Consider the following 24,757-nt stretch of genomic DNA (forward strand, 5'->3'; position numbering starts at 1 on the left):
TCCAGAACAAGCGATATCCCTCAATGCTGGTACTCCAATCATGGGAGTCGTCCCACATAGTCTCTGTATTGCCAATTAAGTCATAATTTTCTTCATATACCATGAGATTCAGTTCATCCTGCTTGTTCCCCATACTCCTTGCATTGGCATACAGGCATCAAAGATACTTTGCAGACTGCCCTGTTTTTCTTCTTGCCTCTTTAATGCAATTGTGGTTTCCAGTCCCTTCTCCAGAATTTAGCCCCTTCCCCTTGTCTTCATTACTTAAGCCTGGATGCGCATTGGCCGGATTTTTGTCACCATCCCCCATAAGACCTAGTTTAAAGCTTTCCTTCTCAGGTTAGCCAGAAAATGTCCAAAGATGGTCTTCCTAGTATTTGATGGAGAGAACCCAAACCAGCACAGTAATGCTCCTTCCTGGAACATCAGCTTATTGTCGAAGAAGCCAAAACCCTCTCGCCGACACCATCTGACTACAGGAGATTTAATTCACAGATGGTAGCTAACTTGAACTCATACCCCGGATGAAATGTCAGGTGCAAAATATTTTATGGTTTCCATTTGGTATCTGGATACCATCTTAAAGAGACTCCTGAAGAGCAATGGAAAAAACTGTTTTGGTGACACTCTATGGATGATTTACTTTACTTAGATTACTTCATTTGTTTCCAAAAAACATTGGAGAAAAATCTGGTAGGAGTGGGAAAGATTCTAAAGCTTTTTAAGGAGTCAGGGTTTAAACCTACAGGAAGCACGTGTCAATTTAAGATTCACATCACCTTCATTGGACATACAGTCAGTAATGATGAGTTGGAGCCCCAACTCCAGAAACTGAATGTTATAAAGGACTGAAGGTCTCCTACAAAACTGGAGGAGGTACTGCAGTTTGTAAGCCTCTATGGAGTCTACAGGAAATTTGTCCCAAATTTCACAGAGCAGGGTAGCATCATTACACCAGCTAAGAGTGACTTTGTCCTGACAGAGAAACCCCCAAAAGATTTTGAGTCACTGAAGGAAGGACTTCTAAACCATACTGTGCTTAAATTCTCAGATCCACCCTGTCTATTCACAGTAACCTGTTCTGTCTCAAAAGATGCAAAACCTGGATTTGCACTTGAACAAACTGAGCTCAGCAGGCACAGACCAGCTTCTGGAAGTCACAAATTGAATGAAAAGGAAACCAAGTATTCAGCTGCAAAACTGGAGCATCTGGATACTGTGGAGGCCCCTAAGGGCTTATTGTCCATATTTACTAGGTACAGAATTCACAGCATACACAGACCTCAGTGTCCTGCAGTTCTCCTGGAAGCACAACCTGGAAGGATGCCCAGGAAGACAGGTTCATAGAGTATCATAAACCTGGAAACCAAAATCTAGTTACAGATGTTTTCAGCCAGTTGAGGGCAGTGAGAGTACACATAGACTGGTCTTGTAAAGATATCTGGCAAGAATTGAAGAGTCTTCATGATAACCAGCAACAGGCCACCTGGGGTACCCAAGAGATTGTTTTGGCTGGGCATGGCTGCAGATGTTAAGGACTAGGTACTTTCCTGACTTACCTGTAAAGCACCAGAAAGGAGAGGCAGAACTCCTTTAGAGGAAATGCTCCATCCTAGTAAGCCCTGGGAGTTCACACAGGTTGACCTGAAAGGCCCACAGGCAGAAACTCCAGCTGGAGATTAGTATTTTATTTTCTGATAGCACATGACATCTCCTCAAAGTATGTGGTGCACAGTCTCTGAAAGATTTATTGGAACACTGAAAGTAACTCCAGCACACACAGGCAGGACTTAAACTCCTTCTAGATCATCTCCTCTCTCCCAAAGACAACATAATAGCTTAAAATTGTCCTGTTTTGCTAAGTTACAGATACAGCATCACCTATTGGTGAAGTGCCACTTGCACTGATCATTACAACCAGTTAAATAATTGCAAGGTTAATACAAGGCGGCAATTTCTAATGTGAATCATACGAAAGCAATAGTCCCTCTTGTGGGAAGATATTCAATTTCGTTAGTGAAAGTAAAAATAAGACATCACATTGACTAAACTAAACATGAAGTATTCAACTACTAATTTTGAGAAATTAGCAGAGAAATGAGAAGCATGGCACTGTGGGGAGTCTTACACCAGAACCTCATAATTCTTGGCAAGGTCATTACAGTAAACATGTAAAGTGCTTTAATTATAAGGTTCTTGTGAGCAATGGTTTATAATCAATACAGAGAGACAGGCTTTTTACAAAAGGAAAAGAAATCATTGTTATAACAGGCCACAATAGCTGGGGGCCAAATTGATAGTTTCATATCGGTGTGGTTTTTTAAAAAATAGAATTAAAAACAACAAAAAATAAAAAAATAATTCAGAAATTCAAAGATCAATTGTAAAACTATTTTGAAATGAAGTGTTTTTTGTTTCATTGCCCTTAGCATTGAACCTTTTGAGTCATTCACCAATTGTTTTGTCTTTATGAAAACAGAACAGTCAAAGCATTGTGAAGCATTTACATTTATTTCAGATTTATTTAGCAATCCAAAATTTCTCCAAAGATAGTTAGAAATATTACATCTGTACTGTTCTAGTATGTGTTTCAGTGGTAGAAAATTATTATTAAGCACTTAATGTAACTGAATACCATGCAAATCTTCAACTGGACACAGGAATCTCAACCATAAATTGTGCTCCTTGTATAGAATCATACGAATTAGCCATGGAAAATTCCTTCTATAATCATGCATTCCTTCTCACTGTCCATGCAGGATTGTTTCCTGAAGTATATTTTATATTGTTCTGCCTACTCTATTAATGCTCTCAACAGATGGCACTTCTACTACTTTCCTGGAAGACCATTCAACATCCCACTGTCTGTAAGTCATTGGGTTATCCTCGGTTTGATTGCTGTTCATAGATTTTAAGGCCATAAGGGACCTAGATCATCTAGACTGACCTCCTGTGCATCACCCATTTTCACCCAAGAACTTGTGTTGAACTAAAGCATAACTTCCAGAAAGTCATCCAGTCTTGATCTGAAGACATCAAGAGAGGAAAATCCACCAATTCCCTTGGTAGAGTCACCATCGGAACAATCACCCTCAGTTAAAAAAAAAAAAAAAAAAAAAACAAAAACTGTGCCTAATTTCTGACATAAATTTATCTGACTTCAGCTTCCTGCTGCTGGTTTTTGTTATGCCTTTCTCCGCTAAATTGAAAAGCCCTTCAGTACACAGGATTTTCTCCCCATGAAAGTTCCCAACAAATATGAAATATCCTTCATGCGGCAGAGGTGTAGGTTTTTGTTTTTTAAACCAAAAATAGGTGTGAGAGAGGCAGGTATCTGGCACCTTTTAAAAATAACCAGACAGCTCAGGGCAAATGGAGCTCTTCAGTCCAGGAAGCCAGCCTACCCAGGAAAAGGAAAACTCTGATTTCAAACTTCCATCCCCGGGTCAAACGAAGCTTGATATTGGGCAGCCGCAATACCAGTACCACCTGCTGACCGTCCACCAAATCTACCACAAGAATGTGGGAAGAGAGCGGGCATGTACTTAAGTTCAATTGGAGAAAGGCCCTCTCACTGTGGTGTATGTCAGGAATACCAAGCGATACACTATACTTTTTTTGGCGCAAGGTGACTATGTTGGTGCAAGCAGTTTCATATTTTGGGAGAGTTGCCAAAGGGCCGTAGTAAATACTGGTTGTAAAAAGGGGTGAGGGTAAGACTGGAATGTATGCTTCTCAATCACTGTACTTCTCAGGGACTACTGATAATGATGGGAGGGCATCTCAGCATCATGCTAGAAGTTTGCACACCTCAAGCCTGGCAGCCCCGGGCCAATAGGATTTCTGGTGGCCAGAGTCTGAGCTATCCTCTAGGATCAGGGGGACTAGTGGTCAGAGCAAAAAGCCAGGTGAAAAGCAGTGACCTTAACAGCCAGAACTATATTATAAATGTAACAACACCAAACGTATCCAGTTTGACTTGTAAAGGAAGTAGCTGATATGATGGAAAGGAAAGGAGAGGTACAGATGTTCTGTGCCTATAGGAAACATGATGACCAAGGAATGCAGCAAAAGAGTTGAGCTTGATTGTAAACTCTTCTATGTAGGTGACAAAATGGGGATAATGGAGTTGGGGTGGAAGTGAGAGGAGAACTGAGGAAGGTGGTGATTGATGTTTTTAGAGAAGTGACAGACTGATGGCTGTATGAATCCAGCAGAATGCTCTGTTTGTGTATGCTTCTCAATAAGGACATGACAAAGAAGAGACAAAGAGTTTACACCAAGACTTGCAGGCACCGTCAGACACAGCAGTGTCAAGGGAGCTGTTGTTGGTGCTGGGCGATATGAATGCACACACAGGCAAAATCCCGAGGGATATGAAATGTGCTTAGGAAATTTAAACCTCAGCCCCATAAATGAGGGGGGAAAAGCATTACTAGACTTGTATTGCACACCAATGGATGGTAGCCAATACATGCTTTCAAAAGAGGATATAAGTCATTGGATCACATACATTACTGGCTGAAACAAAAGCCAGATTGACATGATGTTGGCAAAGAAATCTCAGTGGACTCAAGTTATGGACTGCAAAGTGATAACTAAGAAGATGGTAGCACCGCAGCAAAAGCCTCTTGTGGCAAAGATTGTGGTAGAGTATTGGACAAGGAGGGAATTAAGCTCAAAAGAAACAAGATTAAAAGTATAGGAAGTCAAGGGGAAGTGCAGCAAAGAAGTTTGTGCAAGTAGTAGAGGACAAGTACCTGGAAACAGATCTGGCATCGACTGAAGAGGAGTGGAACTACCTCAAAATAACGTGGATTGCGGCTGCAGAAAAGGTTTATGGACAATGCAGATGGGGAAAACCAAAGGAGAGAGAATAGTGGTGGTGGATTGATGAAGTGCAGGTAGCAATCCAAAACAAGAAATGGCACCTAAAGAAAAAGAAATTAATCCGAGTGCAAATGAAAGAATGCAAAGCGAGCTGCCAAATGGGCAGTGAGGAAGGCAAGAGAGAATGCCCTAGATGACCTGTACACTGAGTTTGTGAACCACCTACAGCTGGCTGGCAAAAAGATCTACAGCACTGCAAAAAATAAGATGCATAGGGAAGGAGGTTGGTATTGCAACATGATTTGTAAATGATGACATGGGAAGGCTATCAACACCTGAACAAGTGAAGGAGAGGAGGAAACAATACTTTCAGAGTCTCTTAAATGAGGCAAAATCCCAGTGGGCAGAGTTGCCAACATGTGATCCTAATGTGGTGCTGGAGTCTGACATAACAGAGAAGGAGGTGAGAAACAGTACAAAAAAAATGAAGAATAGCAAAGCACAAAGTCCTGATGAAGTGACAGCGGATGTGGTGGAAGTCTTGAGCAAGAGGGGTATAAAATTGAGGGGCAGAATAGTTAAAACTGTATAGCAAGACAAAAGAATCCCCGAATATTGGTGCAAGTCTACCTTGGTCCCAATATATAAGGAGGGAAGCATCCATGAACGTGGAAACTATCCAGTGATAAAGTTACTATTCCATGGGATGAAGATACTGGAATGCATCATGGATGTTCAGATTAGGCGAATGGTGGAACCGCTCCTCGAACAAGAATACTTTGACATTAGGAAAGGATGAAGAACCAAAGATGCCATGTGTGTAATTTGGCAAGTGATACAGAAGCAGCTAGAGTAACAACAGGATATGTGGGGGCCTTTATAGACCTAGAAAAGGTATAAAATAAAGAGGCTAGAAGGATGCTCACATCAGTGCTAAGGAAATATGGAGTTTCTGAGGATTTAATAACTCTGGTGAATGCACTATACAGATTGCCTAAAACAGTGTTCCGAACATGTTTTGGAACGACAAGCCCTCTGAAGTGAAAGTTGGACTGCATCAGGGATTGGCCCTCAGTCCGCTGCAGTTTACCATACAGATGGACTACATCACCAGGAAAATACCAATGGCAAAAGGTGGGGAGCTACTATATGCAGATGACATAGCAAAAAGGGTGTCCTCAAAAGAAGACCTAGGGGAAATAGTAAACCAGTGGTAAGACCAGCTAAGCAGGTATGGGATGCAAATGAGCATGACTAAGACTGAGATCATGAGGGTCAGTAGAGGTGCCACAGGGAAACTGGCTACAGAGATTAATGGAGTGCAACTAAACCAGAATGACCAGTTTAAATACCTTGGCAGCTGGGTTACAGACGACAGTGACCTTAAATGTGAGATGAATTCCAGACTGGGGAGCACTGAAAGAATGTGGAATATCATCTCAGGTGTCATGCATGATAAGTATATGTCACTGAGAATGAAATCCCATCGGTATAACACAATGGAGCGCGCCACAATGCTGTATGGTGAGGAAGCATGGGTCATAAAGAGATGGCAGGTTCAACGCCTACAGGTGTTCAAGATGCAATGTCTTTGCACTATAAAGATTTCTAAATTAAAGCATTAGGATGAAGACAAAGTCCATGATGTGGCCGACAAAATCCAGGAAGTGTGACTTCGCTGGTTTGGGCACATACAGAGGATGAATGAAGAGAAAGCTGGTGAGGATAGCATGGCAAGAGAGGTTAGTAGGAAAGAGACTCAGAGGAAAGCCAAGGAAGCTATGGATGGATTGCATCAAAGAAGATAATAAGGAGGTGGACTTTAGTGCTTTCTTAGACCGTTGAAGATGGTAGATGCCCATACAACAGCCCAACCCCAGACAATAGAATAAGGAGAAAAAGGTGGTTTATATACACTGTAATCAAGTCACCTCTCACATCTTCTTTTGATCAATTAAACAGATTTGTCAATTAAAGTCTCTCAGTGTTAGGCATTTTCTCCAGCTCTCAAATCATTTTGGGGCTCTGTGACAGAGGGCTGGGCAACAGCATCTGAGTCAGGACTCTGCTCACTGCAACTCTAATTACATACTCCAGAACAGACCTCATTAAAAAGAGCTGGGCCTAACTGATGGGCTGAGGAGAACTAAGCTGCTAATTAGGCCACTAGGCAGATTATACAAAATGCACAGGAAGGAAGTGGGAAGAGGAGGAAGCAGAAAGAGACAGACTGCTCTTCTCTGCTTGCCTCAGGAGCAGAGGGCTCCCTAGGACAGTAGGGGTGAGGCTATATGGGGTATAAGGGTAGTGGAAACTAATATTGTAAATAAACTGCACTGGGTGTTTTGCCAGCAAAAAGGTCTTTGAGGTGTTTGTGGACTTTAGCAGAGGCAGGAGCAAGCATGCCCTGCCACAGGCTATTTTCTGACCACTCTCCAATTTTTCAACATCCTTTTAAAATGTGGACACCCAGAACTAGACTCTTACTCTCCTGTTTATACATCTAAGGATCACATTAGCCCTTTTACCGACAGCATGACACTGGAACTCACACTGAGTTACTTGTCCCCTAGAACAATAAAACCTTTTCAGAGTCTCTGCTTTCCAGGATATAGTCCCCCATCCCGGTATGGACTGCATCCACAAATTTTATCAGCAGTTATTTTATACTTATTTTCAGATAATTGATGAAAAACACTGAATAGCACTGGGCCTACTGCCAGTCTCTTCAGACCCCCACTAGACTACCCCCATTCAGTGATGATTCCCCATTGACAATTACTTTTTGAGATCTATCAGTTAGTCAGTTTAATGTGTGCTCAATTGATATTGTATAATGCTAATTTTTTAATCACAGTGTAGTGCGGAACTAAACAAAATGCCTTACAAAAGTTTAAGTGTAGACTTTGCAGTTACAAAATTAGATTAATAAAGGTAATCTCAAGACCTATTTTCCATAAAATCAAGTTGCCTGGCATCAATTATATTCCTATCCAGGGCCGTCCCTAGGGAGTTGCGGGACCAGGGACAAATCAGCCCCCGCCAGCTTGGGGGCCCTGCTCTGCATCGGTGGCTGGGCTGGCGGGATGGATCCAGCCTGGTGCTGGGCCATCTGCTGCTGCTGGCAGTTGCTGGCACCTACCGTGGGGCTATTGTTAGCAATAGTGCCATGGCGCCTCAGGGCTCCAGCCAGGGGATTCACTGCACCGAAACGCAGACAGCCGAGCGGGGCGCTGTCTCCGCTAACTACCAACAAGATGGCGGGCCCTGCGGAAGTGATGGATTCGTCTTCCGGCAGTGGCGCTGGAACATTTTTAATAGTGGGGATACTGAAAGCCAGCCCCCTTACCCCGTCTCCCCCTCCCCACCAGAGCCAAGACCCCAGGCATGCAGGGCCGTCAGCCGGGAGCCCGGTGGTGTTGCAGCACCTCCCGCGCCCCTAGTTCCCATGCCTATGTCTTCTGGAACCGACTGCACTGGCCAATCGCACAAGCCCGTGGGGCCCGGAGCAGTTGCCCTGATTTTCCTCCCCAAGGGACGGCTCTGTTCCTATCATTTAATTCTTTATCAACTGAATCCCATCTCAGCTCTTCCGTTATTTTGCCCAGGAATGCTGTCAGTTTAACAGGACTATAGTTACCTGGGTCATCTGGCTTCCCCTTTTTTAATATTGGCACAACATTAGTACTCCTCCAGTCTTCTGGAATTTCCCCAGTATCCCAAGATCTATTAAAAATGAACATCAGAGGACCAAAATCTCAGCAAATTCTTTTTGGACTCTTGGGTGCAAGTTATCTGAACATGCTGATTGAAAAATGTTTAACTCTAGCAGATGTTGTCTAACATCTCCTCAGCTACTCATGTCACATCCTCATATGATACAAGTACACCTCTACCTCGATATAATGCGACCCGATATAACACAAATTCGGATATAACGCGGTAAAGCAGTGCTCCGGGGGGCGGGGCTGCACACTCCGGTGGATCAAAGCAAGTTCAATATAACGCAGTTTCACCTATAACGCGGTAAGATTTTTTAGCTCCCGAGGACAGCGTTATATCGAGGTAGAGTTGTACATCATTCTGCTCCTTTCCAAATACAGAACAGAAATATTTATTGAACATCTCAGCCTTTTACGCATCATTATTAATAATTTTACCACCTCCAACTACTAATGGGCTTATACAATTGCTAGGATTTCTTTTGTTCCTAATATACTTAACCTCCTTATTGTCCTAAGCCCTTACCTGCCATGGATGTTTTGCTTCTTAACTTCAATTATCAATTTTCTGCCTTCATAACTTCTAATTTCTATTGATTGCTATTTCCCCCTTTTTCCTTTTGTTATATATTGCTTTTTCATTTCTAATGCTTTTTGCTGCACTACTAAACCAGATGGTATTTTAACTAAAAAGCTGTCCTCTTTCTTGATTATATTCTGATAGTCAACCTAAAATATTTCCTTCTTTATTTTATCTAATTTCTCTCACTTATACCCCACTGTGCCATACTAAATACTTCCTCTCCATCCTATGTGTTTATATTGTTTGTAAACAGTCATGTTCCCCACTTAACAGTCATATAGCCAATCTAAGGGTCTGTCCATGCACATCCAACCGCAGGAGTGGAAACTTGAACCATGATCTTGCAAATAGTTCTGCATGGGTAGACCCCTGACACCATGTGTAGCCCAACTAAAGTCAGTGTGACTCCGTTTGGGTACTGGGGTTCAACCACACAGAGAAGTTTGGAGGATCAAAGCCTTATGCTGAATGCTCTTCAGAGCAAACACAGTCTCTTCCTATGTGTTTGTACTGCTAGTCTGATGGGAGTCCCATCCAGACTAGGGTCTTCGGGTGATAGCTCAATGCAAACCATAAAAACAATACAAATAATTAACTGCTGAAAATATAGTGATCTAGTTGAAAATCCCCCCCACAGTAATATGTACTTGAGTATCATATTTTATGTGAGGGTTTCAAAGAGCTTTACAAATCTCAAAGCCTCACAACACCCTCACGAGATGGGGGAGAATTTTTATACTCATTTTATAGACTAGTAAACTCAGACTTACAACATTTAAGTAACTTTCACTTGACACTGTGAATCCATATCAGAGTTGAAAATAAAAGCTGGGGTCACCTATTGTTTTCCCTCCCAACTAGTAGGAACAAGCAACTTCCATTTAAGGAATCCCAACTCCAAGTCCTTTCTAATCATTAAACAACATTTCCTTCCTTAAACATGTAAGAATTTAAAAAAAAAAAAAATCTATATCCACCCCAGTATTTTTTTTTAAAATCTCTTTGCAATATTCTCTAGAATACACAGTCATAAGAACAGAAATACTGGGTCAGACCAAAGATATCTTATCTTCCAACAGTGGCCAAGTGCTTCAGAGGGAATGAACAGAACAAGTAAACATCAAGTGATCCATCCCCTTTCACCCATTCCCAGCTTCTGGCAACAGTCCTTCATTAATATACTTGAGGATTTAGATGTATTCTTCTACCATAGATATATATATTGAAAATTACAATAAAAAAATTTAAAAATCAAATATAAGAGCAATAGAATTCATACAAAATCTGTTCCTTATGTCATACCAAGAGCTACTGGCAGACTTGTATCTGGCTTCTTCAATTAAAAAACAAAAATGATCGTGTGTCTAATATAGAAGCACTGTTCTATAAATTCTAATAAAATTAGTAGGAAGTCCTATAAGCACCATAATCATAGTATATAGACTTTTAAAATAGCTTATGTTCAATAGCTTAATTGATTTAGAAATATGAATTCTAAATCATCTCCACAAGCTTTTATTTTGGTATACAATAAGCAAAGGGACGAATCATAGACTTATAGAATCATCGGACTGGAAGAGACCTTCAGAGGTCTTCTAGTCCTGTCCCTTGCACTCAAGATAGGACTAAGTATTATCTAGACCATCCCTGACAGGTGATTGTCTAACCTGCTCTTAAAAACCTCCAATGATGGAGATTCCACAACCTCCCTGCAATCCTTAATTACCCACTGGAAAAATGGGACTGTGTGCTGAGAAGGCTTGCCGTATTGGGGCCTACAAGAGGCTCTCGTCCTGCAAAGGATCTGATCAAGGTCTTAATAGGTACTACACACATGGGATCAATTATCAAATACAGGCAGACTAAAAAGGCTGAGTGAGGCTTTCAGAAAGTAATAACCATTCCCATCTGTTTTACTATTTAAAGTGAGTGATACGTAACACAAACCATTCCACCATGTAAGTACATTACCTTGAAAGTTTTATCCATGGAAGTGGAAAGAAGCATATGGCTCCATCCTTGTACAGGACACCACTGGACTTTATTAACTGGACCACTGTGTTTGGACATCTGAAACACCAAGTTCCTTGGGATTTCAGTTGATTTGTTCTTAGACCCCAAATATGGCTTAATAAATTCAGAAACCTCTGTGGAAATTTGCTCTCCTGGTATTGCACAACTCTCTCTCTGTTCTTCGGATTCTTTTTTTTCATACACTTTAGAAGTTTTTTCTTGTCGAAGTCTTTTAGGGATATATGGTCTAATTCCCTTTATGGTAACAATCTTGTCCTGATGTACTCTCTTCTGAGAGAAACTTTCATTTCCAGAAAGCGTTTCAGCCTTGTTAGAATATTCTTTCCAGGGATAAACAGCTGCCAAATCCCGGTTATTAGCCTGTACCTTATATGCAGGAGCACCTTCACAAATAATGCTTGTGCCAGTACTGGCAGTATTCTCAACAGTCTGCATTTTGTATGTAGATTTTGTGCCTAATCCACCGGGTGCAAAATACTGAATAGGATTCATAGCAGAATTTGCAAGTCTGGTTTCTCTGCTAGAAAGATTGAGATTTTCAGCCTTTCCAGTCTCTGTGTCAGAATCTGAATCATCATAAGCAACCAATGATGAATTCATCCTGGTCAGATATGGCAAAGTCCAATAATCTCTGTGCTGAAATCCTCCGAAATGATGAATATCTGCAATTAAAGGAATCAATAATTCAGAAGACATTTCACTATAAAATATTTAAGGTTCTAATCACTTAAAAACATATTTTTTGCAAATATAAATATGCACTTGTATGCATATTTACCCACACAAATTAATCTTTAATTCAACACACCTATACTTGCACTTCTAGAGCATCTTTCATCTCGGGATCTCTAAGCACTTTATAAACATTAGTTACATTTTGCATAGATAACAAGCTGCATTCCACAAAACTGATGCAAAGGATTACAACAAAGAAAGCACAGACTTACCCATGCAGTTATGATAGCACACTTTTAACCTGACCTGCCACCAGGTCTATCCTGACAGGATAATAAGAATTATGCTGTAGCTTGGAGATGTGTAACTTTATGCAGAGAAACAACTACAAATGGAGCCAATATGACAGTCTTTCTTCCATCACATTGGTACTGTAAAAGAGCATGAATGTGGCCCAAGTGACAGAAGAAAAAAGAAGCAGCCACAGAATTACTAAATGGATCACAGAATAGGTTAAAAATGCAATCTGTAAATCTAACCACACCCACGTATTAAATTCAGCATCATCTTCAGTTTTACATAAAAGGCTTAGTTAAGTCATAATGAAATCACTGAGCATGTTGGTATCTCTAGAAAATTGAAGCATACATGGCTCAAGATATTTGTGATGCTATTATCTAGTGTCCATTTGAAACAAAATAATTGTAAAAAGCAACAGAGAGCAGTAGCGTAGCTAGGGGCGTTCAGGTGAAGCGGCCGCTTCCCCTGACCACATTCCCCAAAAGTGGCGCCTTTTTAATTTTCATACTTACTCGGCGCCACTTCTGGGTCCTTCTGCTTCCGGGCCTCACTCAGCGCCGCTTCCGGGTCCTTCCGCTGTCTCCTCCCTCTTGCCCCGCCCGCCCCCCAAGCGCTGTGGGGCGCAGGGGCAAGAGGGAGGAGACAGCGGAAGGACCCAGAAGCAGCGCTGAGTGAGGCCCGGAAGCAGAAGGACCCAGAAGTGGCGCCGAGTAAGTATGCTACTCACTTCATCAACAACAAAAGAAGTCTCCTCCCCCGACTGGAACTTGTCCATCTTTCCTCCGGCTCGGACCGCAGCCGCTCATGCCGCCAGCCTGTAGCGAACCCCCCGTCCCCGTCCCCTGATAACTCCTCCACCATTATCGGGGACGGGGCGTTCGCTACAGGCTGGCGGCATGAGCGGCTGCGGTCCGAGCCGGAGGAAAGATGGACGAGTTCCAGTCAGGGGAGGAGACTTCTTTTGTTGTTGATAAAGTGAGTAGCAACAGCAGCAGTGCACTGATCCCCCGCCCACCTGGGCACCCCCCCCCCACCTCCTCGGCTGCTTCCGGGTTTTTATTTTCTTTTTTTCGCGGGCTGGCCTGCTGGCTTCCGCCTCCCGGCGCTCCGGCGAAACAGGGCCGCGGGCTGGCTCCCGCCGCTCCGGGCGGCCGCAAACGGGGTCGCGGGCTGGCCTGCTGGCTCCTGGCGCTCTGGACGGCCGGCGGAACGGGGCCGCGGGCTCCCGGCACTCCGGACGGCACAGCGGGGCTGCGGGCTCCCGGCACTCCGGACGGGACTCTGGCCCTGAGAGCCTGGCTGGGGGTCTCGGTGCCCCACACAGCACTCCGGATGGGGAAGTGGGGCGGCCCTGCGCATGCGCCGCTCCGTCTTTCGGCGGCATTTCAGCGCATGCGCAGGGCCGCCGAAATGCCACCGAAGGACCGGCGCCTTTTTTCTCCACCGCTCCTCCTCGGCTGCAACCCTGGCTACACCACTGACAGAGAGTCCTGTGGCACCTTTAAGACTAACAGATGTATTGGAGCATAAGCTTTCGTGGGTGAAACCCAGTTCGTCAGACGCAGGTAATGGAAATTTCCAGAGGCAGGTATAAATATGCAGGCAAGAATCAGTCTGGAGACAACGAGATAACAATAAACAATACAATAATTGTAATTTTGTGTCATAAGAACGGCCCTACGGGGTCCGACCAAAGGTCCATCTAGCCCAGTAGCTTCCGACAGTGGCCAGTGCCAGGTGCCCCAGAGGGAATGCGCGGAACAGGGAATCATCAGGTGATCCATCCCCTGTCGCCCATTCCCAGCTTCTGGCAAACACATCCCTGCCCATCCTGGCTAATAGCCATTGATGGACCTATCCTCCATGAATTTATCTAGTTCTTTTTTGAACCCTGATATGGTCTTGGCCTTCACAACATCCTCTGGCAAGGAGATCCATAGGTTGACTGTGCGTTACGTGAAGAAATACTTCCTTTTATTTGTTTTAAACCTGCTGCCTACTAATTTCATTTGGTGACGCCTAGTTCTTGTGTTATGAGAAGGAGTAAACAATACTTCTATCTACTTTCTCTACACCACTCATGATTTTATAGACCTATCATATCCTCCCTTAGTCGCCTCTTTTCCAAGCTGAAAAGTCCCAGTCTTATTAATCTCTCCTCATATGGAAGCCATTCCATACCCCTAATCATTTTTGTTGCCCTTTTCTGAACCTTTTCCAATTCCAATATATCTTTTTTGAGATGGGGCGACCACATCTGCACACAGTATTAAAGATGTAGGTGTACCATGGATTTATATAGAGGCAATATGATATTTTCTGTCCTATTATCAATCCCTTTCTTGATTATTCCCAGTATTCTGTTCGCTTTTTTGACTGCCGCTACACATTGAGTGGATGTTTTCAGAGAACTATCCACAATGACTCTGAGATCTCTTTCTTGAGCGGTAACAGCTAATTATTTTATATGTATAGTTGCGATTATGCTTTCCAATGTGCATTACTTTGCATTTATCAACATTAAATTTCATCTGCCATTTTGTTGCCCAGTCACCCAGTTTTGAGAGATCCTTTTGTTGCTCTTTGCAATCTGCCTGGTCTTAACTATCTTGAGTAATTTTGTATCATCTGCAAACTTTGCCACCTTACTGTTTACTTCTTTTTCCAGATCATTTATGAAAATGTTGAATAGGACTGGTCCCAGAAGAGACCCCTGGGGGACACCACTATTTACCTCTCTCAATTCTGAAAACTGATCATTTATACCTACCCTTTGTTTTCTATCTTTTAACCAGTTACCAATCCATGAGAGCACCTTCCCTCTTATCCCATGGCAACTTACTTAGATTTTCAGAAAGCCTTTGACAAGGTCCCTCACCAAAGGCTCTTAAGCAAAGTACACTATATTCACTGGATCCCCTTTGTCCAAATGCTTGTTTACCCCCTCAAAGGATTATAGTAGATTGGTGAGGCATGATTTCCCTTTACTAAAACCATGTTGACTCTTCTCCAATAAATTATGTTCATCTGTGTGTCTGACAATTTTGTTCTTTATAGTTTCAACCAGTTTGCCCAGTACTAAAATCAGGTTCACAGGCCTGGAATTGCCAGGATTACCTCGGGAACCCTTTTTTAAAAATTGGCGTCACATTAGCTATCCTCCAGTCATCTGGTACAGAAGCTGATTTAAATGATAAGTTACAGACTACAGTTAGCAGTTCTGCAATTTCACATTTGAGTTCCTTCAGAACTCTTGGGTAAATATCATCTGGTTATGGTGACTTATTGCTATTTAGTTTATCAATTCGTTCCAAAACCTCCTCTAATGATACCTCAATCTGGGACAGTTCCTCAGATCTGTCACCTAAAAAGAATCGCTCAGGTTTGGAAATCTCCCTCACATCCTCAGCCGTGAAGACTGTAGTTTGAAATAAAAAGTTTCTTTTAGACACTTACATCTAGTATGAATGACGACATTTTATCCAGAATAATTAAGGATAAAATTTTGTCACGGAGGTCACAGAAGTCATGGATTCTATGACTTTCAGAGACCCCCATGACATTTTCTGCTTCAGCCTCATGTCCCGGGGCAGGGGCCGCTGCCAGCCCCGGAGCTCCCAGCCGCCAGCGGAAGGAGCCCCAGAGCTGTTAACCGCCGCTGCTGCCAGCAGGGGCCCCAGCGCTATTGTCTCCCAGCTCCCCCCCAGCAGTCAAACCCATCCCCCTTATTCTTAGGAAAAGTCACAGACATGTCATGGGCTTCCATGAATTTTTGTTCATTGCCTCCGACTTGTCTGCGACTTTTACTAAAAATAACTGTGACAAAATCCATCTGTGTATTGACACCAGGGATATGCATAGCACGTCACATATATTTGAAGATATGGCCCATGTCCCTTGCAACTTTAGGCCCTTATCCTGCAAACACTTACATACATGCTTAACTTTATTACTCTGTGAAGTCATATTGAAAAGAAAGTGGAAATGGAACTACTCACAGTAGTAGAGTTAAGCACATACCTAAGTATTTGCAGAATCAGTACCTTATATCCCAGTCCTGCAAACACTTATGCATGTGAGTAGTCCATTAGAATTCAATGGGACTACTTAGTCCTGTGAGTAACTTTATGCATCTAAGTGTTTGCAGGATTCAGACCTTAGTATAAATCAGCAGTTTTCAAACTTTTTGAGCTGAGTTCCCTCCCGCCCCCCGAGTTACAATTTTTGGTTGTACCCCCCCAATCCAGATAAAAATAGACATAATACCTGCCCCTCCCCTCTCAGTTTTCTGAGTGGGGGAAGGCACGTGCAATCATCTCTGAAAGTGGAGCCAGCACTGGGTGTGGAGGGTGCTGGGAGCGGAAATCGGCGCAACTGCCGCAGATGTTGACACTGACCCAAAGACTGGGGGCCTACTGAGGTGAGAGGGGGGAGCCCCATCTGGTGTCACTGCCAAACATTCCTCTGTTCCCCTAGGGCAACACACCTCGCAGTTTGAAAACCTCTGGTATAAATAGAACAAGTCTCTAATATGCACATTTTATTCCAAGCAACAAGAGATTTATATTGTAGGTTGTGCTTCTATTTTACAATAGGATCCTCAAGCACAAACCCTTACTCCTGAGCAGGGTCCCACTAAAGCAAACAAGGCTCTATCCAGAACTACAGGTTGATTCTTTCAAATCCCTTTGCAGGAGAGTGACCTAAATATTTAGCAGAAGTTTGAAAAAGCAGCACAGAGCTAAGTATAAAAAACATTAAATCCTCCCTCTAGAGGGCAACCCATGTCTTTATCCGAAGTTTATCAGAGTATAAAACAGTGGGACTATTTCATAAACAACAAAAACGGATAAGGGGCCAAACTCATCTCTGCTACATCATGAAACACTGTTGATTTAATGGGATTCCACCTGTGCAAAGGAGAGAAGAAAAATTGGAAAAGCGTTTAAAAGGTAGCATGACTATCAACTCCTGTTCAAAACAAGATGGGTAATAAAAATTCATCCAGGTCAATTTGACTTTTATAAGAGATTTAAAAATTTTATTAAGATGATGTTAAAAAAAAATAGTGAACAGAGTTTGAGCATAGAAGTTTCTGGTTATCAGGGAATAACATACAGTTTATAGAGGGTGCAAAGTTTGGTTTAAGATAAAGTGGTATGAGGAATACATAATCTGCAATATCCCCAATTGGGGGTAAAAGTAGGGTTACCATTCGTCCGGATTCCCCCGGACATGTCTGGCTTTTTGAGCTAAAAATAGCGTCCGGGGGGAATTTGTAAATGTCCGGACTCCCCCCCCCCATGCAGAGCGCGCGCGGCTAACAGGGCAGCCGGCCGGATGGTGCCACTTACACGGGGCTCCGACAGCCAGAGAGAGCCCCTCCTCCCCCTGCAGCAGAGATCACTCCCTCCCTCCCTCCCTCCCTGCATTCACAGATCGCCTCCGGCAGTCTGGAGCTCCTCCCCCGCTCCCCAGAGTGCCGGGACGAATGGCGCAGGCCGTTCCTGAGCAAGCTCACAAAGACATTAGGCGAAGGCCAACAACAAGGGGGCCAGGGGGTCGGAGAAGGGGCAGGGAGGTTCTGGAGGGGGCAGTCAAGAGACAGGGGGGGGCTTTCTGGGGGTGGGGGTGTGGATAAGGTTTTGGGCAGTCAGGGTACAGGTAGGGGATAGGGTGCTGGGGGACATTTGGGGGGGTTTTAGGAGGGGGCAGTTAGGGGACAAGGAACAGAGAGGCTTAGGTAGGGGGTGGGGTTCTGGAGGGCAGTTAGGAGCAGGGGTCCCAGGAGGGGGCAGTCAGGGGACAAGGAGCGGGGGGGGTGTTTGGGAGTTCTGGGGGGGGGGCTGTCAGGTGGCAGGGGTGGGGAGAGGGATCGGAGCAGTCAGGGGACAGGGAGCAGAGGGGTTTAGATGGGTCGGGAGTTCTGGGGGGGCTGTCAGGGGGTGGGGAGTGGTTGGATGGGACGTGGGAGTCCCAGGGGTCTGTCTGGGGGTGGGGGGGTGGATAAGGGTTGGGGCAGTCAGGGGACAAGAGGCAGGGAGGCTTAGGTAGGGGGTGGAGTCCTGGGGGGCAGTTAGGGGCAGGGGTCCCAGGAGGGGGCAGTCAGGGGACAAGGAGCGGGGGGAGGGTTAGGGGTTCTGAGGGGGGGAAGTGGGAAGGGCAGGGGCGGGGCTAGGGCAGGATGGGGCGGGGCTCCTCCCATCCTCTTTTTTGCTTGCTGAAATATGGTAACCCTAGGTAAAAGGTTGATGGGTCAAAGTACAGACATTGAGATATGAGGGTATGAAGTTACTACAAGTAAAATTTATCAGAGTTAATAACTGAATTTCTTTAAAGACAAAGTCCCTGAGTGGACAATGTAGCTCTTTCCTGACACACACATTTGGGTTCTAAAAATCTGTGCATGAAAATGTTGCTTATGAGCCATTGCTAAAAGTAACTACAACCAACAGATATTAATTATTTGTTTTACAGTAGTGGCCCCAGCCAAGACTGATGCACCATTGTGCTAAGCACTGAACAAATGTGTAGTAAGCCACAGACTCTGCCCTAAAAAGCTTACAATATAAACAGAGGACAGGCAAAGGGAGAGAGAGGAAAGAGAGGCACAGAGAAGTGAAGTGATTTTGTTAGACTTTCAAAGACTGATTTAGTGCTCTAAGATAAAAATTGCCTTTATATGATAATTTGAACTAGGCTGTCCAAACTACTGATGGGAATTTTCTTTTTAAGTTAGAGAAAAACACTTTTCTTGAAGGGATAGCAGTTGTAATAAGCCTGAAAACAAAACAACCAACCTATGCAACCAAAAAAACCAACAGATTTTACTTTTCATTTTATAATATAATTCTGTTTTATAACTAACAACAAAGACTGTGGAAGACAGATGTTTTCATAACTGAGTGTGTGAAATGGACCTGCCTCACTTCACATCCACTGGGAGAAAAACCTCCCTCTTTGAGGACTGAAAGGCCACTGTCAACTTAAATTTGGTCAAGTTTAGGCCCTAATCTTGAAATTGACATTGTGCATGCCCACTTTTGCACACAGCCAATTGCAAGATTGAGGCCTTAAATTTTGTGAAAATAGTAGAAATGTTTCCAAAATTTTGTTTAGAGGTTGCAGTGAAAGCATCTGTTTTTAAGCAAATAAATATTCCCCAAAAATGTGTCTCTTTATTTTTCATGGTCAAAACTGAAAAGAAGTGCAAAAAAAGTAGACAAAACAGTTCTAAATCCACTGGATTTCAAATTCTCACTTTTACTAATCTAAAATGCTTATACAGGCACAGAAATGCACCTGGGGCCAATCCGGCCAGGGCCGGCGCGGCTGGGGCCAGGGCTGATCCAGCCAGGGGCAGGGCTGCCCAGGGGTTAAGGCGGGTTAACTGGTAAGACTAATGCTTCTGGCTAACCGGTTAACATTTCACATCCTTACTGTTCTCTTTATAACAAGCCTTTACAAACTTTACAATATTTAAAGACTTATCTGATCCCCTTCAGTCTTCTTTTCTCAAGACTAAACATGCCCACTTCTTTTCAGCAGAACTATTGCCTAGCCAATTATTCCCTATTTGTAGTTGCACATTTGATTTTTCCTTTCTAATGTTGTACTTTGCACTTGTCTTTATTGAATTTCATCTTGTTGATTTCAGCCCAAGTCTTTAATTTGTCAAGGTCACTCTGAATTGTAATCCTATCCTCCAGAGTACTTGCAAGCCCTCTCAGCTTGGTTCATCCACAATTTTATAAGAATACTTTCCACTCCATTATCCAATTCATTAACATTTAATAGTACCAGACCCAAGACAGACCGCTGCAGGGCCCAAGCAGATACATACTCCCAATTTGTCAGTGAACCATCTGAGTATGGTTTTTCAACCAGTATTGCACCAGTTATGTATTTGTAGCATGGGTTGACAACATACTATTTTTAAGTTGACAGTGCAGCTTAAGTATTTCTCCAGTCTCTTTTTCATGAGGAAGGTTTACTTGCGTGTTTTTTTAATGAGAACTAGACATTGGGTATCTAAACTCTGTATATGCATTGCACGTACCTAATGAGTAAGCATAAATTACTCTGGAGAGATAGGGAACAACATACATGAGGGAGGGATAGCTCAGTGGTTTGAGCATTGGCCTGCTAAACCCAAGGTTGTAAACTCAATCCTTGAGGGGCCACTTAGGGAGCTGGGGAAAAATCAGTACTTGGTCCTGCTAGTGAAGGCAGGGGGCTGGACTCAATGACCTTTCAAGGTCCCTTCCAGCTCTAGGAGATAGGTATATGTCTGTACAAATTGGGATATGGGGCACACACAAAAGACCAATAACACACATAGTTGGCCACAAGCACTTAATATGTTTGCACATTCTCAGCTTTGATAATTAGGCCCGTTCAAAATCTCAGTGCACATTTTAACTAGATAAAATCTCCCCTTCTTCAACTCACCCCAGCCCATAAAAGAGAAAGGCACCTTAGAATCAGAATGACAGTATTAGACAACAGACAGATTAAAACCATCCAGAATGCTCTTCTTCTGAAGGTGCTTAGGGTGGTAGGAGGTATGAATGTTTTTTTTTAATTAAATGTTTCAGTTAAAGACAAAAAGCAAAATCCTTCATCTCCCGCAACCCCACTTCCCCCCAGCTCCCACTGAGATAACATAAATAGTTTCTTAAATGTCAACTACCCGGAATGTTTGTGAACGGGGAAAACCTCCACTTCACTGCAACCTGGGGTCAGCCTCCCAGTGCCTGAGGCCGTGGGCAATTCAGTCTATGGGCGCAGCCTACCCTCAGCCCCCCGGAGACACGGGGCAGCTCGGCCCGGGGGCAGCCTCCCCTCAGCCCCCCAGAGACACGGGGCAGCTCGGCCCGGGGGCACCCTGACCCTGCAGCTCCTCCTACAGAGGAGGCCCCTCCTGAGGCCTGGCGAGGGTGGGCCCCACGTGCCCCACCTATGCGGGGAACCCACGTCAGTTACCTGAAGGGAAGAAACCCACCGGGCCCTTTCCCAGGAACACACTCCAAAGCAGGCAGCGGCGGGTCCCCCCCGCAAAGCGAGCCGGGTGGAAACTGCGGCTACTCTGCTAACAGCCCCAGCGCGCGGCCGGCCACGTGTAAATCCCCCACAGGCCACCCCAGCGCGGTAGTCAAACGCCCGCAACGACAGACTCCGCATCTGGTCTGGGGAAACGCGCCCGGCCGCCCTGCTTGCGCGGGTAGCGAATGGTTCCGGCCCGGGTGCGCGTTTCCGACCGGGCAGGGTTGAGCAAGGCGCCGTGCCGGTTCTGGTCTGGTGCCCGGCGCTGACGGTGGCAGAGGCGCTGAGAAGGGGAGCCGGCCTCGCCAGGGTAAGGGGCCAGGGGCCTGGCCGCGCTCGGGGGGCGGCGGCGGCGGCTCCGGGGTGGCCTTTGGGCGGGAGAGCTCTAGTGTGGGTTCACCCCCTGTGGGCGCTCGGGATGTTCATCCATCTGCATCGCCCTGGGGCCTGGGAGAGTAACGCCTCAGAGCGGAGGCCCGTCACTTCCTTCGGTGCGGTCCCCGGCAGGGGAGACATCGGCCTCCATGGCCGCTGCAGCCACAGGGGGACCTGAGTGAGTGCTCTGGTCCCTGCGCAGTGCGCTGCCACCAGCCGTCGGAGCTGGCCCGCGTTGGCTGTAGAGCGGTGGTTCTCAACCTTCCCAGACTACCGTAACCCTTTCAGGAGTTGGATTTGTCTTGTGTACTCCTCGAGTTTCACCCCATTTAAAAACTTGCAAAATCAGACACAAAAATACAAAGTGTCACAGCACGCTATTACTGAAAAATCGCTTACTGTCTTATTTTGTCCATATGAAATTTTAGTTTGTACTGACTTCGGTAGTGCTTTGTAAAACTAGGCAAATATCTAGATGAGCTGATGTACCCTGTGGAAGATCTCTGTGTACCCCCGGTTGAGAATGAGGGCTCTATAGGCTGTCACCAGCTCTACAGAGACGGGGGCAGGTGATAGCTTTTATTGGCCCAACTTTTGATGGTGAGAGAGACAAGCTTTCGAGATTACTCTTCTTCAGGTCTCTGTGTAAGCTGGAAAGGTTGTCTCTCTCACCAACAGGAGTTGGTCCAATAAAAGAGATTACCTTGTCTCTCTAATATCCTGGGACTAACACAGCTGCAATAGCTCTGCATACACAGCTGTACAGTGCAGACATATTCTGAAAATATTTGCTCAGTGTGCAGTGGCATTCAAAAAAGCTAACATTAGGAACCATTAGGAAAGGGATAGTTAATACAAAATCTGATAATGCATCTATATAAATCCATGGTACATCCAGAAAAGATATACTAGCATTGGAAAAGGTGCAAAAAGGGGTAATAAATATTATTGGGGGTATGAAACAGCTTCTATGAGAAGAGAGATTAAAAAGACTTGTAATGTTCAGTTTAGAAAATTGATTAAGGGAGGATATAATAGAGGTCTATAAAATCACAAATGGTGTGGAGAAAGTGAATAGGGAAGTGTCATTTACCCTTCAACATAACACAAGAACTAGGGCTCACCCAATGAAATTAGTAGGGAGCACGTTTAAAACAAACAAAAAGAAGTACTTCTTCACACCATGCAGAGTCAATTTGTGGAACTCATTGCCAGGAATGAAGGCCAAAAGTGTAACTGGGTTCAAAAAGAATTAGATAAATTCATGGAGGATAGGTCCATCGGTGACTATTAACAAAGGTGGTCAGAGGTGAAACCCCATGCTCCAGGTGTCCATAAATTTCCAACTGCCAGAAGCTGGAACTGGATGACAGGAGGATGGCTCACTTGAAATTGCCCTGTTTTGCTAATTCCCTCTGAATCATCTGGCACTGGTCACTGTCACAGACAGGATACTGAGCTAAATGGACCATTGATCTAACCCCGTATGGCTGTTCTTGTGTTCTGTTCATCAGAGTACAGATAGCAACTGAAGAGGATCAGTCAAACAAAAAAGAGTCCCATTCAGTTACATCACATGAAGACACACAACTAAAATATTGACAGATTTTATAAGTATTTGTATACAAATGCAAGAAGTTTGAATACTAAGATGGGCAAACTTGAGAGTGTCTGGTATTAAATAAGGATGTTGATATAATAGGCATCACAGAAACTTGGTGGAACAATGATAATCAATGGGACACTTAATATCAGGGTACAAAAGATGTAGGAATGACAAAGTAGGTTGCGCTGGTGGAGAAGTTGTGCTATATGTGAAAAAAAAAAGCATAGAGTCCAATATAGTAAAATCTTAAATGAATCAAACAATACCATAGCATCTCTATGGCTAGAAATTCCATGCTTTTGAATAATTAGAGTACAGCAGCAGGAATATACTACCAACCACCTGATCAGGATGGTGATGGTGACTGAGAGAGATGAGAGGGGCTATAAAAACAGAAAACACAATAATAATGAGGGAATTCAACTATCCCCATATTGACTGGAAACATGTCCCCTTAGGATGGGATGCAGAGATAAAATTTCTGGACACTATTAATGACTGCTTCTTGGAGCAGCTAGTCCTGGAACCCACAAGGGGAGAGGTCATTCTTGACTTAGTCCTAAGTAGTGTACAGATTCTGATCCACTCAGGAATAGCAACCATAAAGTAATTGAATTTTACATCCTTGTAGGGGGGAATATTCCAAAGAAACCCACCACAGTAGCATTTAACATCAAAAAGAAGAACTACACAAAATGAGGAAGCTAGTTAAATGGCAATTAAAAGGAACAGTCACAAGAGTGAAATGCCTGCAAGCTGCATGGAAACTTTTAAAAAACATGATAGTAGAAGCTGCAAACGATATGTAAATTCCAAATTAAAAAAACAATAAGAGATCCAGAAAACCCCCATGTTGGCTAAACAACAGAGCAAAAGAGGTGGTTAAAGAGAAAAAGGCATATTTTAAAAATTGGAAGTCAAATCCTACTAAGGAAAATAGAAAGGAACATAAAGTCAAGTCAAATGTAAAAGTATAATTAGGCAGGCCAAAAAGAATTAGAAGAGCAACTAGTAAAAGATTCAAAAACTAAAAGCAAGCATTTTTTCAAGTATATCAGAAGCAGGAAGCCTGCCAAAGAATAAGTGGGGAAACTGGATGATTGAGGTGCTAAAGGAGCACTCAAGGAAGACAAGGCCATTGCAGAGTAGTTAAATGAATTATTTCCATTGGTCTTCAATGCAGATGATGTGAGGGAGATTCCCACACCTGAGCCGTTCATTTTAGGTGAGAAATCTGAGAAACTGTCCCATATTTGAGGTGTCAGTAAAAGAGGTTTTGGAACAGATTGATAAATTAAACAGTAATAAATCAGCAGGACCAGATGTTCTGAAGGAAATCAAATATGAAATCACAGAACTACTAAGAACATAAGAATGGCCATACTGGGTCAGACCAAAGGTCCATCCAGCCCAGTATCCTGTCTGCCGACAGTGGCCAATGCCAGGTGCCCCAGAAGGAGTGAACCGAACAGGTAATGATCAAGTGATCTCTCTCCAGCCATCCATCTACTAAATGTGGTATGTAACCTGTCACTTAAATCAGCCTCTGTACCAGATGACTGGTGGATAGCTAATGTGGACAAGGGT

At 43.9% G+C, this 24,757-nt stretch overlaps 1 protein-coding gene across 1 annotated transcript in view; it reads right to left on the reverse strand.

Moving 5' to 3' along the window:
- WDR25 (WD repeat domain 25) overlaps window positions 1-21,193 on the reverse strand; it is a 124,140-nt gene extending 102,947 nt beyond the window's left edge. The window contains exons 1-2 of the mRNA XM_065403740.1: window positions 21,130-21,193; window positions 11,107-11,831 (exon numbers count right to left, since the gene is read on the reverse strand). Coding sequence (XP_065259812.1) covers window positions 11,107-11,769 — 663 coding nt within the window. The 5' untranslated portion in view covers window positions 11,770-11,831; window positions 21,130-21,193. The remainder of the gene's footprint in view (window positions 1-11,106; window positions 11,832-21,129) is intronic.
- Between the last annotated feature and the right edge of the window lie 3,564 nt (window positions 21,194-24,757).

The sequence above is a fragment of the Emys orbicularis genome, chromosome 4 (assembly GCF_028017835.1).
Source record: "Emys orbicularis isolate rEmyOrb1 chromosome 4, rEmyOrb1.hap1, whole genome shotgun sequence".
Taxonomy (NCBI): domain Eukaryota; kingdom Metazoa; phylum Chordata; order Testudines; family Emydidae; genus Emys; species Emys orbicularis.